This window comes from Sphaerodactylus townsendi, linkage group LG06, assembly GCF_021028975.2.
Source record: "Sphaerodactylus townsendi isolate TG3544 linkage group LG06, MPM_Stown_v2.3, whole genome shotgun sequence".
NCBI classification, from domain to species: Eukaryota; Metazoa; Chordata; class Lepidosauria; order Squamata; family Sphaerodactylidae; genus Sphaerodactylus; species Sphaerodactylus townsendi.
The window spans coordinates 126,596,866-126,618,978 of record NC_059430.1 but is presented as its reverse complement, the minus strand read 5'-3'; the positions used below and the strand labels follow the sequence as shown (position 1 = coordinate 126,618,978).

The following is a 22,113-nucleotide window of genomic DNA, read 5'->3' as shown; positions in this document are numbered from 1 at the left end:
CTCTTTCCCTTTTCAATGCACATCATTATACGGTGCTATCTTTCTTTTTAGTATAAGGTAACCCTTCCCATTCCACAACGGAACTGTCCAGAGTGTAAATCCCGCTGTCCATGAGGCTGGTTGGCACGGACAGTCCTGGCTTGGGTAAGGCAGAACTGGGGCAAGTAGGCTTTCCCAGTCAGGCAGCAGAGACAGGGTGGTGAGGCACTCAGATCGAGGCCAGCTCCCTGGGTTCTTAAAGGGCCATGTGCAAAAGAAGCCGAGCCAGTAGTGTTGGTTCGCCCCACCCCGCGGATTTTCTTAGAAGGTAAAGGTAAACTCCAGTTCGCTTTTAGTAAAAGAGAGCTGTGGCGAATATGGGTGAGGAAGAGGGTAAGTGGTGGTTGGATGTGAGGGAGGGCAGAGTGAGGTGTGTGAGGATGAGCTGGATGCGTGTTGTGTGGTAGCAGTGGGTGAGGCACAGAGAGTGAAAGTTACCTGTGTGTGAGGGAGGGAACCCCACCTGACATCTCACACGGCAAAGTGTGCATGTGTTTCACTTCCACTCGTATTACCTAACAGTGTTACCTATTTACTGTTTTCACTGCTCATCTCTGCCCATCTGCGTGAACATCGTAAGCCCTCAGGCCACAGACAGACAGGCTGCACGAACATTCTAAGGGTGACAGTTAAACACAGCCAGCTTCATGGCCTGGTGCACCAGGAAAAAGATGTTTTCCCTGGCTCAGGTATGGACTTTCGGCGATTTGAAGGTCCGATTACCTGCCCGCAACAGGGAGGGATATCCTGTGAAAATTTGGGGGCGATCCGTCCAGCAGCTTCTGAGGGAGACCATCAGGGACAAACACACTGTTAGATTTATATATATATATATATATATAGATGACAATATATTTCAAACCACAGGAGTGTACATAATTAATTACACAATAAAGAAATCACGAAATATGGCTTCTGATCTCTCTTTGTGGAAACATAACTCCTTGTTCATTGTGGAAACATAACTCCTTGGTAGTATTAGTGACCATGGTAGGGACCAGACTGCAGTTGCAGCTATATGCTTACGTTTTGCATGGTGTTCTTGGCTTCACTGCTTCTGGACGTTCCAACTTGGTTTCTTTCTTCATCTTCCAGCTTGCTAAGAGAGGCCTCAACGTGGTCCTCATCAGCCGTTCCCTGGACAAACTGAAGCAGACGGCTGCCGAAATAGGTGAGCAAGGAAACACGGCTGTGTCCCCCTTTCAAAAATAAAGTGCTCTCCAGTGGTGGAATCCAAAAATTTTAGTAACAGGTTCCCATGGTGGTGGGATTCAAACAGTGGCGTAGCGCCAATGGGGCTGGGTGGGGCACGATGGGGGCGTGGCTGGGCATTCCAGGGGTGGGGCATTAATAATTTCTCTGTTACTGTAAAAAACTCTTAATGTAAAAAAAAGTTATTAATTTCCAGCTGGTATCTTTCTGTCCATAATTTAAACTCATTATAGCAAGTCCTATCCTCTACTGCCAACAGAAACAACGACTTCTCCTCTAATTGACTGCCTGTCAAATACTTAATACTGTCAAATACTTAATTTTGTTTCTAGAAATCAAAAGAAGGATACGTTCCCTAAACAAGGAACTTTACCCTATTTCTAAAACATGTTTTTAAAACAGCCCAACAGGGAGAATCATCCCGTTTTCTACCTTCGCTAACCAGCCACAGAGGAAACAACAGGACTGTATGATTTTTGGACCTAATGGAATTTCTAACGGAAAAGCAGACCCAGTTAGTAACCCCCTCTCGGCACACACCAATAATTAGTAACCCACTCTCGGGAACTGGTGAGAACCTGCCGGATCCCACCTCTGGTGCTCTCCGAAATGGGGCCACTGTGAAATAATGTGGAAGACTGTGGAGACGAAGGTGTGGGTTGAAAATTTAGGAAGCTTAGCTCGTTGTAGCCAGAGTTCTTTTTTTGGGGGGGAGAGAAATTGCATTCTGGGACTAATAGGCTCAAGGTGATCTAGGGTTGCCAACTTCGGGTCAGGAAATAGATTTGGGGGATGGCGGGTGAGGAGGAAGGGACTTGTTGGGCATAATGCCACAGAGTTTGCCTTCCAAAGCAGCCACCTTGTCCAGGGAAACTGAGCTTTCCACCTGGAGATTGGCAACCCTAAGGTATCCCAATGTGTGTGAGTTAGAGTGGTTAGAGTGTCGAACAAGGATTTGGGAGACCCAAGTTTGAATGCCCACTCTGCAGAGGTGGGATCCAGCAGGTTCTCACCAGTTCCCGAGAGTGGGTTACTGATTATTTGTGTGTGCCAAGAGGGGGTTACTAATTGGGTCTGCTTTTCCGTTAGAAATTCCATTAGGTCCAAAAATCACAAAGTCCTGTTGTTTCCTATGTGGCTGGTTAGCGAAGGTAGAAAACGGGAGAATTCTCCCTGTTGGGCTGTTTTAAAAACTTGTTTTAGAAATATGATGAAGTTCCTTGTTTAAGGAAAGTATCCTTCTTTTGATTTCTAGAAACAACATTAAGTATTTGAAAATATTAAGTATTTGACAGGCAGTCAATTAAGAGGAGAAGTAGTTGTTGCTGTTGGCAGTAGATGATAGGACTTGCCATAATGAGTTTAAATTATGGACAGAAAGATACCAGCTGGAAATTAGGAACTTTTTTTTTACAGTAACAGAGAAATTAATGCCCCGCCCTTGGAATGCCCGGCCACGCCCCCGTCGTCGTCCCCAGCCCCATTGGCTCTACGCCACTGTTTGAATCCCACCACCATGGGAACCTGTTACTAAAAATTTTGGATCCCACCACTGCCACTCTGCTATGTCAGCTTGCTGGGTGACCTTGAACCAGTCTTACGTTCTCAGCCTAACCTGCCTTACAGGCTTATTGTGAGGATGGAATGGAAGAGAGGGGAGTGACATAAACCACTTGGGGTCCCCATTGAGGGAGAAGGCATGGTTTGGCAGATGTAAATAAATGTGACCAGCTGCATATCACAGAACTCCCCTAACCTAGGAAGTGTTTCCTGGGCTGCGCATACATTTTTCTGAGTGCCATTTGTTCTCTGAGCAATTAGGATTTTATCTTCTTATGTCCTCTAGAAGTTCTGAGGGGAAGTAGTAGTGCAGGAAGAACACTGGAATGGAATGCTATGCACTTCCTTCATAGCTGGGATCTATGTGTGAGGCCGTGAGCCAGAAGCTAAATTATCTCAAATGGTTTATCTGATGCAATACCTCACAGGCATTCAGCAAACAGGTAACACGGGTAGCCTTTGAAGAATACCAAGCATCCAAGCCTAGTTGAGTCATGCAAGTGGAGTGGTATCAAGTCACCCAGCTATTGCAGCTCGACCAGGGATGGCCAACCTATGGTGCTGCAGATGTTCATGGACTACAATTCCCATCAGCCCCATGCTAGCATGGCCAATTGGCCATACTGGCAGGGGCTGATGGGAATTGTAGTCCATGAACATCTGCAGCACCATGGGTTGGCCACCCCTGTAGAGCTAGGGTTGCTAATCCTCAGGTTGAACCTGGTGATCTCCAAGAAATTCAACTCAGGGTGACAAAAAATTACTTTGGAGGGTGGACTGGATGACATATTCATTGAGGCCTCTTCCTTCCCCAAACCCTGCCTTCCTCAGACACCACCACACAATCTCTAGGAATTTCCCATCCTGGCAACCCTAGCCAGGCTGGGCCCCAACATGGCCATCCTCAATAGCCAAAATAGGTCTTGAAAGGACTTTGTCCCTTCCCATTACCTTTTTCTGCGATAACCAATCCTTGGAACACTGTGATTATCCAGCAATAGCCACTGAGGGAATCTGTTGCTTAAAGCTACAGGTGCTCCTTTTATCATTTTCTGGTTTTTTTTACACCCCCAATTTTTAAAAATCATTTTCTGGTTTTTTTAAACCCAACAAACCAGGAGCTTTTTTCAGGTTTGTGGAAAGATCTGTTCACAGCTTTAATCACCAGATTTAAGTATGGCCAATTAAGATATAAGTATATAGATGTTCAAGTATTTGCAGGTTAACCAGTTCAGCAGGTCATTTGTTGTGATTATACTCCATTCAACACAAAGTGCGGCGGCCCTGCGTCCTTAGGTGGAAGTGAAGCAGCGTGTTTCTGCTGCTGCAAATAGTGCTGATTCTCTGTGCACATCAAATAATTGTATTTAAGCACCGCTTCTGTCAAAATCATTATTGCCTACACTCACTGGCATAATGCCCATTGGACAAGGTGGGCAGCTGCCCAGGGCATCACCTTGTGGGGGGCATCAAAATGCTGGGTTCGTTTTTGGGTATTTTAGTGGTTTTTCCATTTTTGGCCTGCAGGGTGCGCAGTTTTTAGGCTAGCAGCACCAAACGTTCAGCGTATCATCAGGAGACTGTCCTTATGCTACCCTCCAAGTCTGGTGAGGTTTGGTTCAGGGAGTCCAAAGTTATGGATTCCCAAAGGGGGTGCCCCTATCCCCCATTGTTTCCAATGGAAGCTAATAGGAGATGGGGGCTACAGTTTTGAGGGTCCATAACTTTAACCCCCCTGAACCAAACTGCACCAAATTTGGGGGGTATCATTAGGGCAGTCTCCTGATGATGCCCTGAAAGTTTTGAGACGGTGCCTTCAGAAATGTGCCCCCCCCAGCCTGCAACCCCCATTGACATCAATGCAGAAAACTCAATGCAGAACAAAGATTCCTGGGCAAATTTCGGGATGTTCTTGCAGGGAGGGTATTCTTGGACGTATCAGCACCAAAATTTCAGGGTATCATCTGGAGACTGTCATGATGGCACCCCCAAGGTTTGGTGCAGTTTGGTTCAGGGGGTCCAAAGTTATGGACCCTCAAAAGGGTAGCCCCCATCTCCTTAGCAAAGAATGTGGGATGGGGTACCCCCTTTGAAGGTCCATAACCTTGGACCCCCAAACCAAACTGCACCAAACTTAGTCCCATCAGGACAGTTTCCAGATGATACCTTCTACTCAGTTTCCAGATGTATAGCCTTCTACTCAGTCAATCAGTCAAAAACAGCCCCATGTTGCTTCGGATCCACGTCCACGAAATTTTAAAAAAGGCTGCGCATGCATTGCGCACAGCCCACTGTGTTCTCATTGGATGGGAGGCTCCACGTCACTACCAGAGGCAGAAAAAATGAATCTGGATTCACCCCCACAACTTCCCCACAGCTCCAGATTGCCCACGCTGTTTTTGAAAAGGTCTACTTTCTTCCAGGTTCTAAAATAACACATGCGGCCGGGGGAGGGGGGGGGGCAGAAACAAGATGAATGCGCGTTCGGCGCTGGTGCAGTGGGGAGTTCTGCTGGAAACCTGGATATTTTGTGCGACAAGCACGCATCTAATCCTCAGTGGGGCATCGAGCTTAGAGTGCTATAACGCCCTCTAGTGTCCACCCACGCTGAGTCGCTCACTCCCACACAAACATGCTTGTTGCTCATTTCCATGGGCTATTGCGAACATTTGTTTGTTTTCGCTTCTCAGAGCAGCAGCACGGCCGAAGCACCAGAGTGATCCGGACAGATTTCACGGGGGGTTCGGAAATCTACGAGCCCATCCGAGCTGCTTTGGAAGGCCTGGAGATTGGCATTCTGGGTAAGGTTTTTTTTCTCTAAATCCAAGACCCTCTTTAAGCTTGACGCCCACGCCCCTTTGGGAGTGACTGGAACCCAGGTCACAGATGGATAGGCTGCCAACCTCCAGGTGGGGCATGGAGACCACTGGGAATAACAGCCGATCGCTAGACTGCAGAGATCAGCTCCCCTAGACAAAATGGCTGCTTGGTAGGGTGGTCTCCATGGTGTCGCACCCTCCCCAGGCTTTATTTTTTTTAATTTTTTAATCTGTCTGTCTGTCTGTCTGTCTGTCTGTCTATCATTCATTCATTCATTCATTCATTCATTCATTCATTCATTCATTCATTCATTCATTCATTCATTCATTCATTCATTCATTCATTCATTCATTTTTGAGTTTTTTATACCGCCCTATCCCCAAAGGGCTCTGGGCGGTGAACAACATAATAATACAGAGGTCTTCAAACTATGGCCCTCCAGATGTTCATGGACTACAATTCCCGTCAACCCCTGCCAGCATGGCCAAGTGGTAGGGCTCATGGGAATTGTAGTCTCTGAACATCTGGAGGGCCATAGTTTGAAGACCCCTGTAATAATACAACATACAATTAAAACCCATTTAAAATAAACACAGCGATCAGCATATAAAAACCCCTTCGGCAATACATCCTTATTAAAACCCTCCCAGAGGCAGGGAGGGGTCCCATAGATGGTAAAGGGACCCCAAACACAGAAGGCTAAAGTAGGGGAGAGGGGGGCGGGGGGCGGGGGCACATCAGCGGCCGGACACTCCAAAAGCCCGGTGAAACAACTCCGTCTTACAGGCCCTACGGAACTCACCAAGACCAAGAAGAGTGTTCCACCAGGCAGGGGCCAGGGCCGTAAAAACCGTGGCCTGAGTGGAGGCCAGCCGCATTATTGAGGGGCCGGGAACCAGCAACCAGCTTTACCTCTAAATCTCCAGGAATTTCCCAACCCGTCTTTGGCAACCTTACAGTTTGTGCCATCCCAAATTCGGAACCTGTGTCTCAGACTATGCCAGTGATGGCGAACCTTTTCGAGACCGAGTGCCCAAAACGCAACCCAAAACCCACTTATTTATCGCAAAGGGCCAACACGGCCATTTAACCTGAATACTGAGGTTTTAGTTTAGAAAAAACAGTTGGCTCCGAGGCGTTCGTTACTCGGGAGTAAGCTTGGTGGTAGTCGGTGGCTTTGCTTTGAAGCAACCAAGCTTACTCCCAGGTAAAGGGTCGCGCTTTAGTTCTTCCCATGAAAATCAGTGGGGTTTAACAGAGCTTAACAGGGTTTACCTACACTGCTTCCCCAAAACTAGGTCTTAGGTTTGATGCTAATAATCTCCCTGAAGTAATTATACTATTATCACATGATGAACTCTGTGCACACGTGTCCACAGAGAGGGCTCTGAGTGCCACCTCTGGCACCCGTGCCGTAGGTTCGCCACCACTGGACTATGCTAATTAATCCTATTTGATATGAATAGGGAACCACACCGCGTACCTGCGAGAGGGACATGTGGTGTCAAATGTCCCAGGTGCCACCAATTTAATCATGTGGGGGGGGTGCAAAATCACCCCCCCCCCATACACACACTTGTGGTGTTCTACTGGCCTTCTGGCTGGGCCTGTTGTTGGCCCTGCACTGCGGCAGTCTGTGCTGCCCCCACGGCTGTTTGGCTGCTCTTTGCCGGCCTCCTCTCCCCCCCCCCCTATGCCGGCCCTTGCAGCCAGCTCTCCTGCTTGAGGTGAGTCGGCGCCGGGTACAGGAGGGCTGGGCAGCAAGTTTGGAGAGGACGCAATTTTGGGTCTTGGCCCAGTTGCCATTTCCTGTTGGTACGCCTCCGCCACTGAGCTTATTCATCTAAGAGGGCATGTTTTATGTTTAAAATATTGGAGTGTAAACTTTAAATAAGTAGCTAACCCAATCCAATCCAATCCAAAAACCTTTATTAGGCATAAACCAGAAGTACCATACATTCCAAGTACAATAACAGGATCATTGTTATATATCACGTAGAACACGAATTAAAAATGTAGCAACTGCTTAAGAACATAAGAACATAAGAACAAGCCAGCAGGATCAGACCAGAGTCCATCTAGTCCAGCTCTCTGCTACTCGCAGTGGCCCACCAGGTGCCTTTGGGAGATCACATGCAGGATGTGAAAGCAATGGCCTTCTGCGGCTGTTGCTCCCGAGCACCTGGACTGTTAAGGCATTTGCAATCTCAGATCAAAGAGGATCAAGATTGGTAGCCATAGATTGACTTCTCCTCCATAAATCTGTCAAGCCCCTTTTAAAGCTATCCAGGTTAGTGGCCAACACCTCCTGTGGCAGCATATTCCAAACACCATCCTCATTGTGTGAAGAAATGTTTCCTTTTATTAGTCCTAATTCTTCCCCCCAGCATTTTCAATGGATGCCCCCTAGTTCTAGTATTGTGAGAAAGAGAGAAAAAATTCTCTCTGTCAACATTTTCTACCCCACGCATAATTTTATAGACTTCAATCATATCCCCCCTCAGACGTCTCCTCTCCAAACTAAAGAGTCCCAAGAGTCAGACATTTCTACATTAGGGCTGTTCAATAGCTTAGACATTTTTAGTTTGTCCGAGAGAAACATAAATTCTAGAGGTAGTAAAGCTCCCAGATCGGTTCTAATATCATTATACCTCGAACAGTAAAGCAGGATATGAGGGATTGAGTCCATAGCGTTGGGACAGTACCGACAACAACGCTCACTTTGTGGGATGTTAAGAAAACGACCTTGAAGATAAACAGAGGGGAATGAGTTGCACCTTGCTCTTGTCATGACCCATCTGCACTTATAGTTAACAAGCTGTTCTAAATATACAGCAGGGCTAGATTTCGGGGGTGTGATCCCAAAGTATAGAGGGGAACAGGAGCTTTGTGCAGCACTCAGGAGAGATTGGTATTCCTGGTCGTACAGTCTGATCTTTAGATGATGGTAAATTTCTGTGGCGGTAAGCATATTAAGAGACTCCCATGAGAAACCCAAGGAGAAGATTTTTTTTTCAATATGAAGACACCACAAGTAGCTAACCCACTCCCATATTCCCCCACCTTATTATTATTTGACGATTACAAAGAAAGGGTTGCACTCCATGGATATCTTTTTGCATATATCCACAATTTCCCCGCCTTAAAGCAGATTCTCTACCTGAGCTTTTGCAAAATCTGAAAAGTGATCAGTGTAGTAGTAAAGCAGGGGTGGGGAGTACCTAAAGATAGAGTGTAACGAGCATAAAACCTCTGCGTGGTGGATTTTGCACAGCATAAATATAACATCTTTAGGATATTGTAGAAAAGATCCGTTTTGGCATTTTGTGTTCCCACAGCGCAGGAGAACACAAGCATTGCCAGCCAAAATGGAACATTTCCCTGCCTGCCACACAGAGCTCTTGCAAGTTTCAGAGTTGCGCCCGCCATTTTGTGTACTTCTGCAGAGATTCTCTGTACTTTTGCCATTTGGTAAAGGTTTTTCACAAAGGCTTCCTCTGTTTGCAGCTCATCCACATGCAGGAGAGAAAGGGGGTTATAAATCCTCCTCCTGCTCCTCCTGCTCCTCCTCCTCCTCTTCTTCTTCTTCTGTGCTGAGGCAATAACGGTTGCTCTTTTTGCAGTGAACAATGTTGGTATCACCGGCTTTCATATTGGGCCCTTTCTGAGTTTCCCCAACTTGGACAAGGTGAGTTTGGTCCCAGATAGTTGTGAGAGATCACCTTCTTCCCCATGCCCCTGGGCACCAACACAGCCATCCGGCAGTCACCTCTTGGCTGTCCCACCGTGCAGAATGGGCCTGTCTGGGTGATTTCCATCATGGCTTCAGTTCTGTGACTCGCTGAAGAGGGGAAGGGGACCAAGCATTGCCAACTCTGGATTGAAAAATACCTGGAGATTTTGAAGTTGGAGAAGGGTGGGTTTGTAGAGGGGTAGGACTTCTTCACGCAACATGTGATTGGTGTTTGGAATATGCTGCCACAGGAGGTGGTGATGGCCACTAACCTGGATAGCTTGAAAAGGGGCTTGGACAGATTTATGGAGGAGAAGTCAATCAATGACTACCAATCTTGATTCTCCTTGATCTGAGATTGCAAAGGCCTCAGCAGACCAGGTGCTCGGGAGCAACAGCAGCAGCAGCAGAAGGCCATTGCTTTCACATCCTGCATGTGAGTTCCCAAAGGTACCTGGTGGGCCACTGTGAATAGCAGAGTGCTGGATTAGATGGACTCTGGTCTGATCCAGCAGGCTAGTTCTTATGTTCTTATCTGCCCAAGCCCCTTTTAAAGCTATCCAGGTTAGTGGCCATCACCACCTCCTGTGGCAACATATTCCAAACACCAATCACGCATTGCGGGCTGTATGGCCTTGTTCTAGTAGCATTTTCTCCTGACGTTTCACCTACCTCTGTGGCTGGCATCTTCAGAGGATCAGGGTCCTCTGAATATTCTAGTGCCTATTTTTATTAATGCAGAAGTACTGATGGCCATTGCTTTCACATCCTGCACGTGAGCTCCCCAAGGCACCTGGTGGGCCACTGGGAGTAGCAGAGTGCTGGACTAGATGGACTCTGGTCTGATCCAGCTGGCTCTTTCTTATGTTCTTATGACTTTCCAAGGTAATACCATAGTGCCCAGTTCCCAAAGCAGGCAATTTTTTCAGGGGGGCACAACAGAAACCACCGTATGAAGGCTGCTCACACACATGTGCAAGATAACAGTGAGTTTTAATAAATATAGTACAGATAATTGTAAAAATGCAGAACACAATAGAATATATATATATTTAAACAAAGCACAATAGCAGCTATGTCTCTATATCAGCAACAAGCCGTCGCAGTAATATACTACACTTCAAAGTCCACTTATTATAAATCCTGAAATGGGTATGGATATATGTCCCAATCAGTTCACAAACATATTCAGCCCTCCAATGGCATATCACAAGAACATAAGAACATAAGAAAGAGCCTGCTGGATCAGTCCAGAGTCCATCTAGTGCAGCTCTCTGCTACTCGCAGTGGCCCACCAGGTGCCTTTGGGAGCTCACATGCAGGAGGTGAAAGCAATGGCCTTCTGCGGCTGTTGCTCCCGAGCACCTGGACTGTTAAGGCATTTGCAATCTCAGATCAAAGAGGATCAAGATTGGTAGCCATAGATCGACTTCTCCTCCATAAATCTGTCCAAGCCCCTTTTAAAGCTTTCCAGGTTAGTGGCCATCACCACCTCCTGTGGCAGCATATTCCAAACACCAATCACACGTTGTGTGAAGAAGTGTTTCCTTTTATTAGTTCTAATTCTTCCCCCCAGCCTTTTCAATGTATGCCCCCTGGTTCTAGTATTGTGAGAAAGAGAGAAAAATTTCTCTCTGTCAACATTTTCTACCCCATGCATAATTTTATACACTTCAATCATATCCCCCCTCAGCCGTCTCCTCTCCAAACTATAAATCCTGAGATGGGTATGGATATATGTCCCAATCAGTGCACAAACATATTCAGCCCTCCAATGGCATATCATACTTGTTAAGTTGGTGTTACCACACTTCTTATAAGTGGAAGATGGCTGAAGAATCCAATCTTCTAGTTTGATGCAGCTCAGTAAAGAAATTAATTTCCTGGGTGGTTGACAATCACATAGAACAACCACATCAAAGCTCTGTAGAGAAATTTATCTCCCAGGTATTTGGCAACCACAGGAAGCAATCACAGGAAGAACCCCATCTGCGATAACACAGCTTTGGCTTTCCTCAAAATAGAGTGTTTTATTGTTTTAGTTTTGGAATTCTAACAGGGGTGGATTGTGCACAGCATAAATATAACATTTTGAGGATGTTATTAAAGATGTTTTGCGGAAGAACTTTGCGCAACTCTCTTCCCCAAAATGACTTCAGCCCATTTTATTCCTCTCAACCCAGGTTTTTCAAAAGTCACAAAACTAGTGATCTTTTCCTGCCAACTCAGGTTGAAGTTATTTCCTGCCTGCTGAGCGAACAGAAGCGGGCAGGAAATGCTTTATTTCTCCTGCCCAAACCTCTTACTTTTGATTCCGCTGCTTGTGCCCACCATTTTGTGTTCTGCAGCAGATTCTCCGTGAAGATTCCCCACAGAGGTTTCCTCTGTTTGCAGCTCATCTGTGTGCAATTTTGCTGCAAGAAGTAGATGAATAAAGTTTGTTTTGCCTAGCGAACCCATGTATATGTTGTTTTTTCCCCTTTTTTCCTTTGTTTTGAGGGGGATGTCTGCAAAGCTATGGCGACACCATTAGGCAAGATGCAATATGTGCATATTTGTGTCACCATAGCTTCACAGACATCCCCCTTAAAACAATAACAAAAAAGGAAAAAATGACACATGCATGGGATTGCTGGACAACACAAACTTTATTCATCTACTTTTTACAGTGAAATCATGCATGGATGAGCGGCAAGCAGAGGAAACCTTCACGGGGAATCTCTATCAAGAATCTGCTGCAGCACACAAAATGTTGGGGGCAACTGTGAAACTGAAGAAGAAGAAGAAGAAGAGTTTGGATTTAGAGTTTGGATCCTTGCCCTTCCCCCCTCACAACAAACACCCTGTGAGGTAGGTGGGGCTGAGAGAGCTCTGAGAAGCTGTGACTAGCCCAAGGTCACCCAGCTGGCGTGTGTGGGAGTGCACAGGCCAATCTGAATTCCCCAGATAAGCCTCCACAGCTCAGGCGGCAGAGCGGGGAATCAAACCTGGTTCCTCCAGATTAGATACACGAGCTCTTAACCTCCTATGCCACTGCTGATAACTGTTCCATGCAGCAGGCAGGGGAAAAAAAGATCCATTTTGGTTGGCAACGCTTGAGTTCTTCCACACTGTGGGAATACAAAATGCCAAAATGGATCTTTTAAAAACATCTTAAAGGTGTTATATTTATGCTGCGCAGAATCCGTCTGAGTGAGCCTTGTGACAGTACTGAGTATAGTGCCAGCCTATGTTAGACCCTAGGTGTATAAACCCATTTGCCAGAAAATCTTAAAAGTATATAAGAACTGTACTATCTTGGAACACCAGAAGAAACATCTTTATAACTTCTAAAACATATTAAGACTGTGCTGCGCCTAAGAACAAGAACTGATTAAGGCAAAGTTCTTGTGTATGTACATATATTTCTCCTGCCTCATCCATTCCTTCTCTCCAGGTTATCTCCCTATGAAGAAAAGCTTGATAAAACAGTGAAAATGAACATGGATGTGTGTTAAGTGACATTGCAGCTGATTATGGCAACCCCATGGGGGTTTTCAAGGCAAGCGACTAAGCAGAGGTGGTTTGCTACTGCTTGTCTTTGCAGAGTCTGCCATGGTGGTCCCTAATGCAGAATGTCACCTAATGCAGAATGATTATAATGCAGTGTTCACAACAATTCAGTCGCTAACACTGTGCTTTTCTCCCCAATTTAGTATACAAATGACGCTGTGAATTGCAACATGCTTTCAGCTGTGAAGGTGGGTGAAATGGCTAAATTTACCCTTGATGACAGTTACCCTTGATGATAGCTGGTCTACAATAGAAGAGCTATTTTGTGCTCAGTAGCAGCTTAGAGATGGATGGGGTGTGGAGGGTATAAGCTTTTGAGGGCTAAGGCTCCCTTCATCAGATGCGAGGAGGAATGGAGATCACTGAGCCCTTATATCTAAGGCTGAAGGTGGGAAGGTGATTGCCAAGAAAGGAGTTAGGGTGCAGAAGTACCAACACAAAACATAATCAGCTCGATTAGAGCAGGGGAGAAATGCTTAAGGGGGAAAAATGTTTAGGCAGAAGTATATTTTTCCCCTGCTCTAACCGAGTTGATTCTATATTTCATTGTATTTCTGCATCTCAACGACTCAGTGGTGTAGTGCCCACGGGACGGGAGGGGGAGTGCGACGCCCAGGGCGAAGCAGTGGTGGAGGCACGGCCAGGCCACCAAGGGGACATGGTGGGGGCGTGGCGTGGCATTCCGGGGGCATTCTGGGGCGGGGGTGGGCAATGCTGCAGCAGGGGCGCAAGGCACATGCGTGGCCCGGGCGCGGTTTCTCCTCGCTCCGCCTCTGCAGCGACTTTCTTTGCAACCCACCTCCCATCTTCCAACTGGGATATAAGGGTTCAGGGATTTCTGTTCCTTTTTGAATCTGACAAAGGCAGCATTTTTGACTCTTGGGAGCTCCTACCCCCAAAATCTCATTACCCTTTTCTATCTTTCCACACATATTACTAAAGCATTTGTAAAATGTTTTCAATCCCCTCCTTTACTATGCTGTATGTCTGCACTGTTCCCCCCTTTTTTGAATACGTTGACGAATCAATGGCCCCTTCCGCACACACAAAATAATGTGTTTTCAAACCACTTTCACAACTGTTTGCAAGTGGATTTTGCCATTCCGCACAGCTTCAAAGAGCACTGAAAGCAGTTTGAAAGTGCCTTATTCTGCATGTGCGGAATGAGCCAATGCTTCTATGCTTCTCAGCCTCGTGCTGCAATTCTCTGTGTCTTTTACACTCAATGCATCAAAGATTAAACCCACATAACTAAAGAAAATCTGTTGAAGTGCTCCCAAAAGCCGGCCAGGGGGAACAGGAAGTGAGCTGAGAAAATGGCACCGAGGAGGAAGTTCAGGGAAGGCAGAGAGACGTGGGAAGCATTTTGAAGAGATCGCACAGGCAATGGAAGCAGTTCTGAAAATGTTTCAGCGAAAGAATAGTTTTTAAAGGGTCTTTGTTTAAAATGTTTTGAGGCTGGAAATAAAATCTTTTGGGAAATAAAGCAGGTCAGAACAGTACGGAACTCATGGAGGAAATGTTTTACTTCCTGCCTCTTAAAAGGTTTGTGCGGAAAGGACCGGAGCGTTGGTCTGTCAGGGTACAGTGCCAGCCATTTCGCTGGTCTTTGAAAAATGCCATTGCATTGTCCTCAGGTCATGTCTGAGAGCATTTTCTCTGCTGTGATAAGAGGCTTTTACTGCTCTCTCAGGCTTTTAGACCCACAAATTGTTAACAGGGGATTGAGGTATGATGATGATGACGCCACCTGTCAGCTCAAGTCCTGGACGTAATTTTTTCTGCTTATTTTGTTTCCCTCCACCCTCTTTGCAGATGACACAGATGCTCCTTCCTCAGATGGTGGCCAGGTAGATCACAAGGAAGAAACCCCGCTTCTCTGAAGGCTTGACTACCTCGTTGACTGGAGCCTGGGATTATTTCTCCCACTCCAAGGAATGCCTGGGAGCACTCCAGATTTTTTGTTTTGGGGGCTGCTTGCCAGAAGAAGCAATAGGCCTTTTCCACCCCTTCAGTGATTTAATTTATGTATTTGGCTTGTTTAGCTGACCACACTGGGTGAACATCCATTCATTGTTTAAGAACCAGATGCTGTCTTGTGGCCCAACAGACACCCGATGGGGCTTGCCCCAAAGGGTCCGACTTGCTTGTTTGCAGGAAGCAGAGAATGTTTCCTTCTAGGATAGGGGTCGCCCACACGAGGCCTTTTCTGGTGCCCGTCAAGTATTTTTAGCAAGTAGGCGGGGCCAAGTGGGGCTTCGGCCTGCCTGATTGGCCACTGGAGATTTGATTGGCTTTGCAGATTTTGAAAAGCATTGCTTGTGCTGCCAGCTCAGCACGAGGATCTGCCCTGCGTGACTGAAGATGATTGGCACAACCATTTTGTGTCTGGCTCCGCCCCCTGCAGCAACCATTTTATGACAGCCATTTTGTGGCAATGCCCACCTTGCTATGTCAGAATTCCAAAGATTCCTCCTTCCTTCCAAAGATTCCTCCTTCCTTCCTTTGCTAGGCAAAAGGGGAAGGTACACAACCAAAGTGAAAAGAAGAAAACTTGTACCAACCAGGCTACCGTAAATACTTCAAAAATTGTGTCTCCCACTGGAGTAGCAATTTACTTATCAGTAACCAAAATAATTTTACAACACGATAACCAGATGTTTTGAAAAAATTATTACATCTCTCCCACTGGAGTAATGAAAAAAGCAATTGTATACAGTTTAGAACGGCACAACAGTATAATCTTAACACAAAGATAACAGCTGGTCAGATTCTTGCTAGCTAACTGGCCTCGTAATACTTCAAGGCTGTTAAAGGCAGGTCAAGGTTTTTCAAAAGTACAATAGTGCTGATAATCAAGGAGGCCAGCGCTCTGCAATTAGTTTTTTCTTATGCTTCTCGCCACGTCCTGACCCTTCCAAAGATGCCTGCAAGTTGAAAAATCCTGGGGGACCCCTGTCGTAGGAAGATTCTGCCCCCTTCGTTTTGAGAACAAGTTCCTCTCAGACCCCAATGATTTCAACCCCTTTAGCTAGTCACAAATAATCCCCTTTTGGGTCAAGGCACTGAAGCAAAGAGTAGCTGTGCCGACCCTGTGGTTCTTGGAAGGGGATAGATTCTTGGCTCCCCTTGCAATCTAGCTTCAGACCCAGTTTTGGAAGTGAAACCACTGTGGTCACCCTGAGAGAGAGAGGGGACTACAACCCAATGTTGGGTCTCGGACCTTTAGTCAATAAACAGACTCTAGATTTCTTGATCAGCGGTGCTTATTGGAAGGCAGTGAATCACCCAGCTTTAGAAAGCCAGACCTGGCTTTTGCTGACCCCTTTATCTCCGAAGATTCCCCCCTCCCCTTTTCCCAAAGAATCTGTGAAAAGAGTTATTTTGGAGCTTAGGCACCCCGAGGTCAGCGATAGGGAGAGATATAGCCACCTGACCTGTCTACCTTCGTAGGGCAACAGGCACTTCCTGTTTCCCTGAGGAGTAATCCGCCAAGGTCAGCCAATTTATCTACAAACGTGAGAAGGCATAAAGAAAGATCAAGAGAGAGGAAAGTTCCATGACATATACCAGGCTAGTTACGTATATCTTGTAGCAATTACATTGAACTTAGAGTACATCTCAGTCAGATGCCACCCTTGTCAACATAATTTGTTGTTGTTGTTGTTGTTGTTGTTAATAATCAATAATCAATAATCAATAATCAATAAGCAATAAGCAATAAGCAATAAGCAATAATCAATAGTATAACCTATTGATTATTATTAATTATTAATTATTAATTATTAATTATTAATTATTAATTATTAATTATTAATTATTAATTATTAATTATTAATTATTAATTATTAATTATTAATTATCGATCATCGATGATCGATGATTAATGATTAATTATAATTATTAATCATTAATCATTAATCATTAATCATTAACCGTTGGTTATTGGTTATTAATCATTAATCATTAATCATTAATCATTAATCATTAATCATTAATCATTAATCACTAATTACTAATTACTAATTACTAATTATCAATTATCAATTATTATTAATTAGGCTTGATAGACTGCCCAACCCCCGAAGGGTTCTGGGCGGTGTACAATGAGACATAAAACAAATACAATATAAGGTCTCATAAATACAATATAGCGATAAAACATTAAAATTCATTAAAATACATTGTAGCAGCAGTTCCAAAAATTACAGATAAAAATACATGCACAGATGCATGCACAGATGGCGCCCAACCCAAAGGCCAGGAGGGCCAGCATTGCCCAAAAATGGATGGAATCAGCGATCAGGCAATGCTGAAGATGGCAAAACTGTCGTGGGGGCTTCAGGGAGGGCAGGCAGTCTGCGGCTGGCATCCCCAAAGGCCCGGTGGAATAACTTGGTCTTACAGGCTCTGCGGAACTCTCCAAGGTCCCGCAGAGCCCGGACAGCAGATGGTAAAGCATTCCACCAGGACGGGGTTAGGGCTGTAAAGACCCTGGCCCAGGTAGAGGCCAGCCGTATCGACGAGGGGCAGGGGACTACCAGCAAAATGGCTTCCGCCGAATGCAGAGGCCTATTTGGGACATATGGGGTTAGACAGTTTTACAATAGCATTAGCCAACAATTCCCTCCAATCAGTGTCAGGCATAGTTCCTGACACCCAGTTGATTTTCCTGCTATCATTTTCAGTGGCTTTCGTTCCCATCGGCATCATTCTGGACTGTATAATTAATAGCCAGCACAGATCTGTGTCTCAGGTCTCCTCTAGAGTTCCATCCTGCCTGTCAGACTGTTCAACTTTGACATAAAGGTGTAGGAATTTCAAGTGCGGCGTTGTCTGTAGTCTGATTACGCCAAACTCTATTTCTTCTTTGAACAGTGCCAGGTGAAAGAGAAGGTGTTCTGAACAGGCACCTGGAAGTACCCCAGAGGAGAGCCAATAAGCTGAAACTCTGTCCCAACAAGATCGACACACCGTCGGTCAATAATAGGGTCAGCTGTCAAGTGAGAAGTCAGTGTCTGCTTTTGTGGGGGCTGATGGAGTTGCCCTCGAAGCCCCAGCAGCTAAGATGTAGGCCCCTTCCGCACATGCAAAATAATGCGTTTTCAAACCACTTTCACAACTGTTTGCAAGTGGATTTTGCTATTCCGCACAGCTTCAAAGAGCACTGAAAGCAGTTTGAAAGTGCATTATTCTGCATGTGCGGAAGGAGCCGTAGTGTTAGATCTCTCGCTGGAGATGAACATTTATTTTCCTCAGTGTTTTTCATCACATTGTGCTTCCTCACACAGAGTTCACAGAAGTGGTACTACCTTTAAAGCCATAAAAGAGTGGGAGTCCCTCTCGTTAGTCCTCCCTCCGTGAAATCTCAGAAATATTGATTCCCACTAATATGTAGCAGATAGCAGTTGTTAAAATTTTTCAAGGCAATATGCAGACTGAAATGGAATACTGTTACATTTATGAACCCCCCCCCCCCCGCCCCGGAAATCTGCAGCTGAGATCTACTGGTACCACCTGCTTTCCATCTCTAGGTTGCCTTTATCTGTCATATCCGTTTAGTTTGTTTAGTTTTCTGATGGCACAGGAAGTTCTAGACCCGTGGTGGCGAACCTTTGGCACTCCAGATGTTATGGACTACAATTCCCATCAGCCCCTGCCAATTGGCCATGCTGGCAGGGGCTGATGGGAATTGTAGTCCATGAACATCTGGAGAGCCGCAGGTTGCAGACCCCTGTTCTAGACGGTGCGATTGCCATCCCCAACTGTCCTTACTGCATCTGGGTCTTCATGTATTTTGAAGAATCTTGATTATAATATTCTTGTGTAAACAGCAGGTGTCATCCTAACTCACACGGTTGTCATCCCAACTCTCTCTCTCTTTTTGTGGTGTCATCCTAACTCTCTCTTTCTGCAGGGAGAAGGGAATTATCATAAACGTGGCCTCTGTTGCTGGCCGACGTCCTTGGCCTTTCAACTTGTTATATGGTGTCACCAAGGTAAGGGAAACCAGCTTCTCTGTAGATTTCATTCTGTCAGCTCCCAGGATCCGACAACAAACCACTGGATATTTTCAAGGATTTTATTGACAGACTTCAAGGAACAAAGGAAGACGATTCCGGCAGAAAGGCGCCAAGCAGTTGATAATATAGTTGGCACATCCCCACCTGCTCAGCAGGAGCAGCAGTGGCGTAGGAGGCTAAGAGCTCGTGTATCTAATCTGGAGGAACCGGGTTTGATTCCCCGCTCTGCCACCTGAGCTGTGGAGGCTTATCTGGGGAATTCAGATTAGCCTGGGCACTCCCACACACGCCAGCTGGGTGACCTTGGGCTAGTCACAGCTTCTCAGAGCTCTCTCAGCCCCTACCTCACAGGGTGTTTGTTGTGAGGGGGGAAGGGCAAGGAGATTGTCTGCCCCTTTGAGTCTCCTGCAGGAGAGAAAGGGGGGATATAAATAAAAAAACCCCTCTTCTCATGGGAACAGAAAGACACAGAAAGGTTTGGTCAGGAGGCCCTCCCCAGTAGCAGACTCCCGAGGCCAAACCAAAGATGGCCAAGCACCTGCTAAGCAAAAGCAACTTTCCACACAATGCCCCTTTCTAGAAAAGCAGACTTGACACACTCAAACTTGATTTGGGCAAACAAAGATCTGCAACATAATAAACAGCGGAATCTTATTCTAGTGCAGTGTTTCCCAACCTTTTAGACCGTCGCGGTACCCTTGACCTTGCTCTTCATATCTCAAGGTACCCTTGAGGTTCATTTGAATTTTTTTTGCATTTTTGGGGTTTTTCCCCTTTTTTGGCCTGTAGGTGGGGGGAGTGGCAAGCAGGGGGAGGGGAAGGAAAGCAGCATTGACAGCCACGTTGTTTGCCTAAATTCGGCATGGATTTGGAGGGATTTAAAGGGAAAGCTCCCTTTAAATCTACCCCATCCATCCACACCGCATTTAGGCAAATAAAACAATGCTGTTTTAAATGTTGTTTAAAGGAAGCCCATGAGGTTTCCAAACCTCCCTCCCCCCGCCCCTTCAAAATCCATTTGATTCCGGTGGGGGCGGGGGCAGGCAGTAGCATTGTCAGGGTACCCCTGGGACGTGCTCATGGTACCCCAGGGTACCACGGAACCCTGGTTGAGAATCACTGTTCTAGTGAGTTACAAGCAGGTCTACAATTTAAAGCAATTAGCCATGCTGGCAGGGGCTGATGGGAATTGTAGTCCATGAACATCTGGAGTGCCGTAGGTTCGCCACCACTGCTTTAAAGTGTGCGAAGCTCCAGGAGAAGTCAAACCTTTTCCTTGTGCTTTTTATGCAAGATGTGGGGGGGGGGGGCAGGAGGATTATTGAGCCTTGGTCTCAAGCTCAAAGTCACCCATGGATTTAGACACCTGTTAATTGTTTGGCGTTGGATAAAGTTTCACAGCTTGTTTCCCATGTTCGTCACGTGCTGTCCTTTTTTAGATTAAAAAAAAATAATCATCATAATCTAAAATTATCTGCAACACACCCAGCTATGGGGGTGATCCCGGAATGATCTTACAAATTATAGTAGTAAAAACAACAAAAGGGGGAACATTTAACATCGGCAGTATGAAGCTTGAAATGATCTGAGCAAAATAAATTCTTCTCGACTGCCCTTTTGATTAAGAACCGCCAAAAGGTAACTTGTAACAAAAATGGTAGAAATTTCCTTTTGGGAAAGAGATTAGTTAGTATCCTTTGAAGTCTATGGCGGTAGCTATAAGCGTGCAAACCAGTGTGTCTCCTTCCCAAATCATAGAATCATAGAGTTAGAAGAGGCCGCAAGGACCATCCTAGTCCAACCCCCTGCCATGCAGGAACACACAATCAAAGCACTCCCGACATATGCTCATCCAACCTCTGTTTAAAAACCTCCAAAGGAGACTCCACACTCTGAGGCAGAGAATTCTACTGTTCAGACAGCCCTGATAGTCAGAAAATTCTTCCAAAGTTTAGGTAGTGGCCCCTTCCGCACATGCAGAATAATGCACTTTCAATACACTTTTTAAATGCACTTTGCAGCTGGATTTACTATGTGGAATCGCAAAATCCATTTTCAAACAATTGTGAATGTGGATTGAAACTGCATTATTCTGCATGTGCGGAAGGGGCTGGAATCTCTTTTCCTGCACCTTGAATCCATTACTTCATGTCCTAGTCTCTAAGGAAGCAGAAAACGAGCTTGCTCCCTCTTCAACACGGTATCCCTTCAAATGTTTAAACATAGCTATCATGTCCCCCTTAATCTTTGCTTCTCCTAAACATCTCCAGCTCCCTAAGTCTCTCCTCATAGGGCATGGATTTTAGACCTTTTATGATTTTGGTTGTCGTCCTCTGGACACTTTCCAGCTTGTCAGTATTATTATTATTATTATTATTATTATTATTATTATTATTATTATTATTATTATTATTATTATTATTATTATTATTATTATTATTATTATTATTATTATTATTAATATAACCGCCCTCCCCCAGAACTGAACACAGTACTCTAGTTGAAGTCTGACCAATGCAGTGGTACAATCACTTCCCTCAATCTAGACACTATACTGTTATTGATGCATCCCAGAATTGCATTGGCTTTCTTGGCTGCCGCATCACACTGCTGACTCATGTTCGGTTTGTGGTCTACTGAGACTCCCAGATCCCTTTCACATGTAGTATTGTCAAACCAGGTGTCTCCCATCCTATTATCTGTGCAATGCTCTCAGACTGGTAAACTCTTTGATTTTTCCCCCCCTCCAATGAAGACATTCGTTGATTTCTTCTCACAAGGTCTGGATGCGGAGTATGGACCCAAAGGCATCAAAGTGCAGGTATTGAGCATGAAGTTGCATTGATCCCAATGAGGGGCCCATAGTGTAGTGGTAAAATTTCCTGTGCAGCAGATGGCAGGTCCCTGGCATCTCCAGGTAGCGAGTATTTCTCAGCCTGATGCCTCGAACAGCGACTGCCCGTTAGAATCCACAGCATGGAGCGACACAGAACTACGGTCTGCATGGAAAATATATGTGGAGTCGTTGTTAGAGGTCGATTCCCCACTCACGATTAGATGCGTGCTTGTCACTCCAAATATCCAGGTTTCCTGCAGAACTCCCCACTTCACCAGTGCTGAACGCGCATTCATCCTGTTTCTGGCGCCCCCCCCCCCCCCCCCCCCCCCCCCCCC

The 22,113-nt window shown here is 45.7% G+C and overlaps 1 protein-coding gene across 1 annotated transcript in view; it reads left to right on the top strand.

Annotated features, from left to right (window-relative positions):
• Nucleotides 1-22,113, top strand: part of LOC125435523 (very-long-chain 3-oxoacyl-CoA reductase-B-like) — a 69,109-nt gene that overhangs the window by 42,414 nt on the left and 4,582 nt on the right. Inside the window, exons 5-11 of the mRNA XM_048501718.1 lie at nucleotides 1,135-1,210; nucleotides 5,502-5,612; nucleotides 9,255-9,319; nucleotides 13,060-13,104; nucleotides 14,732-14,766; nucleotides 18,834-18,915; nucleotides 21,695-21,760. Coding sequence (XP_048357675.1) covers nucleotides 1,135-1,210; nucleotides 5,502-5,612; nucleotides 9,255-9,319; nucleotides 13,060-13,104; nucleotides 14,732-14,766; nucleotides 18,834-18,915; nucleotides 21,695-21,760 — 480 coding nt within the window. The remainder of the gene's footprint in view (nucleotides 1-1,134; nucleotides 1,211-5,501; nucleotides 5,613-9,254; nucleotides 9,320-13,059; nucleotides 13,105-14,731; nucleotides 14,767-18,833; nucleotides 18,916-21,694; nucleotides 21,761-22,113) is intronic.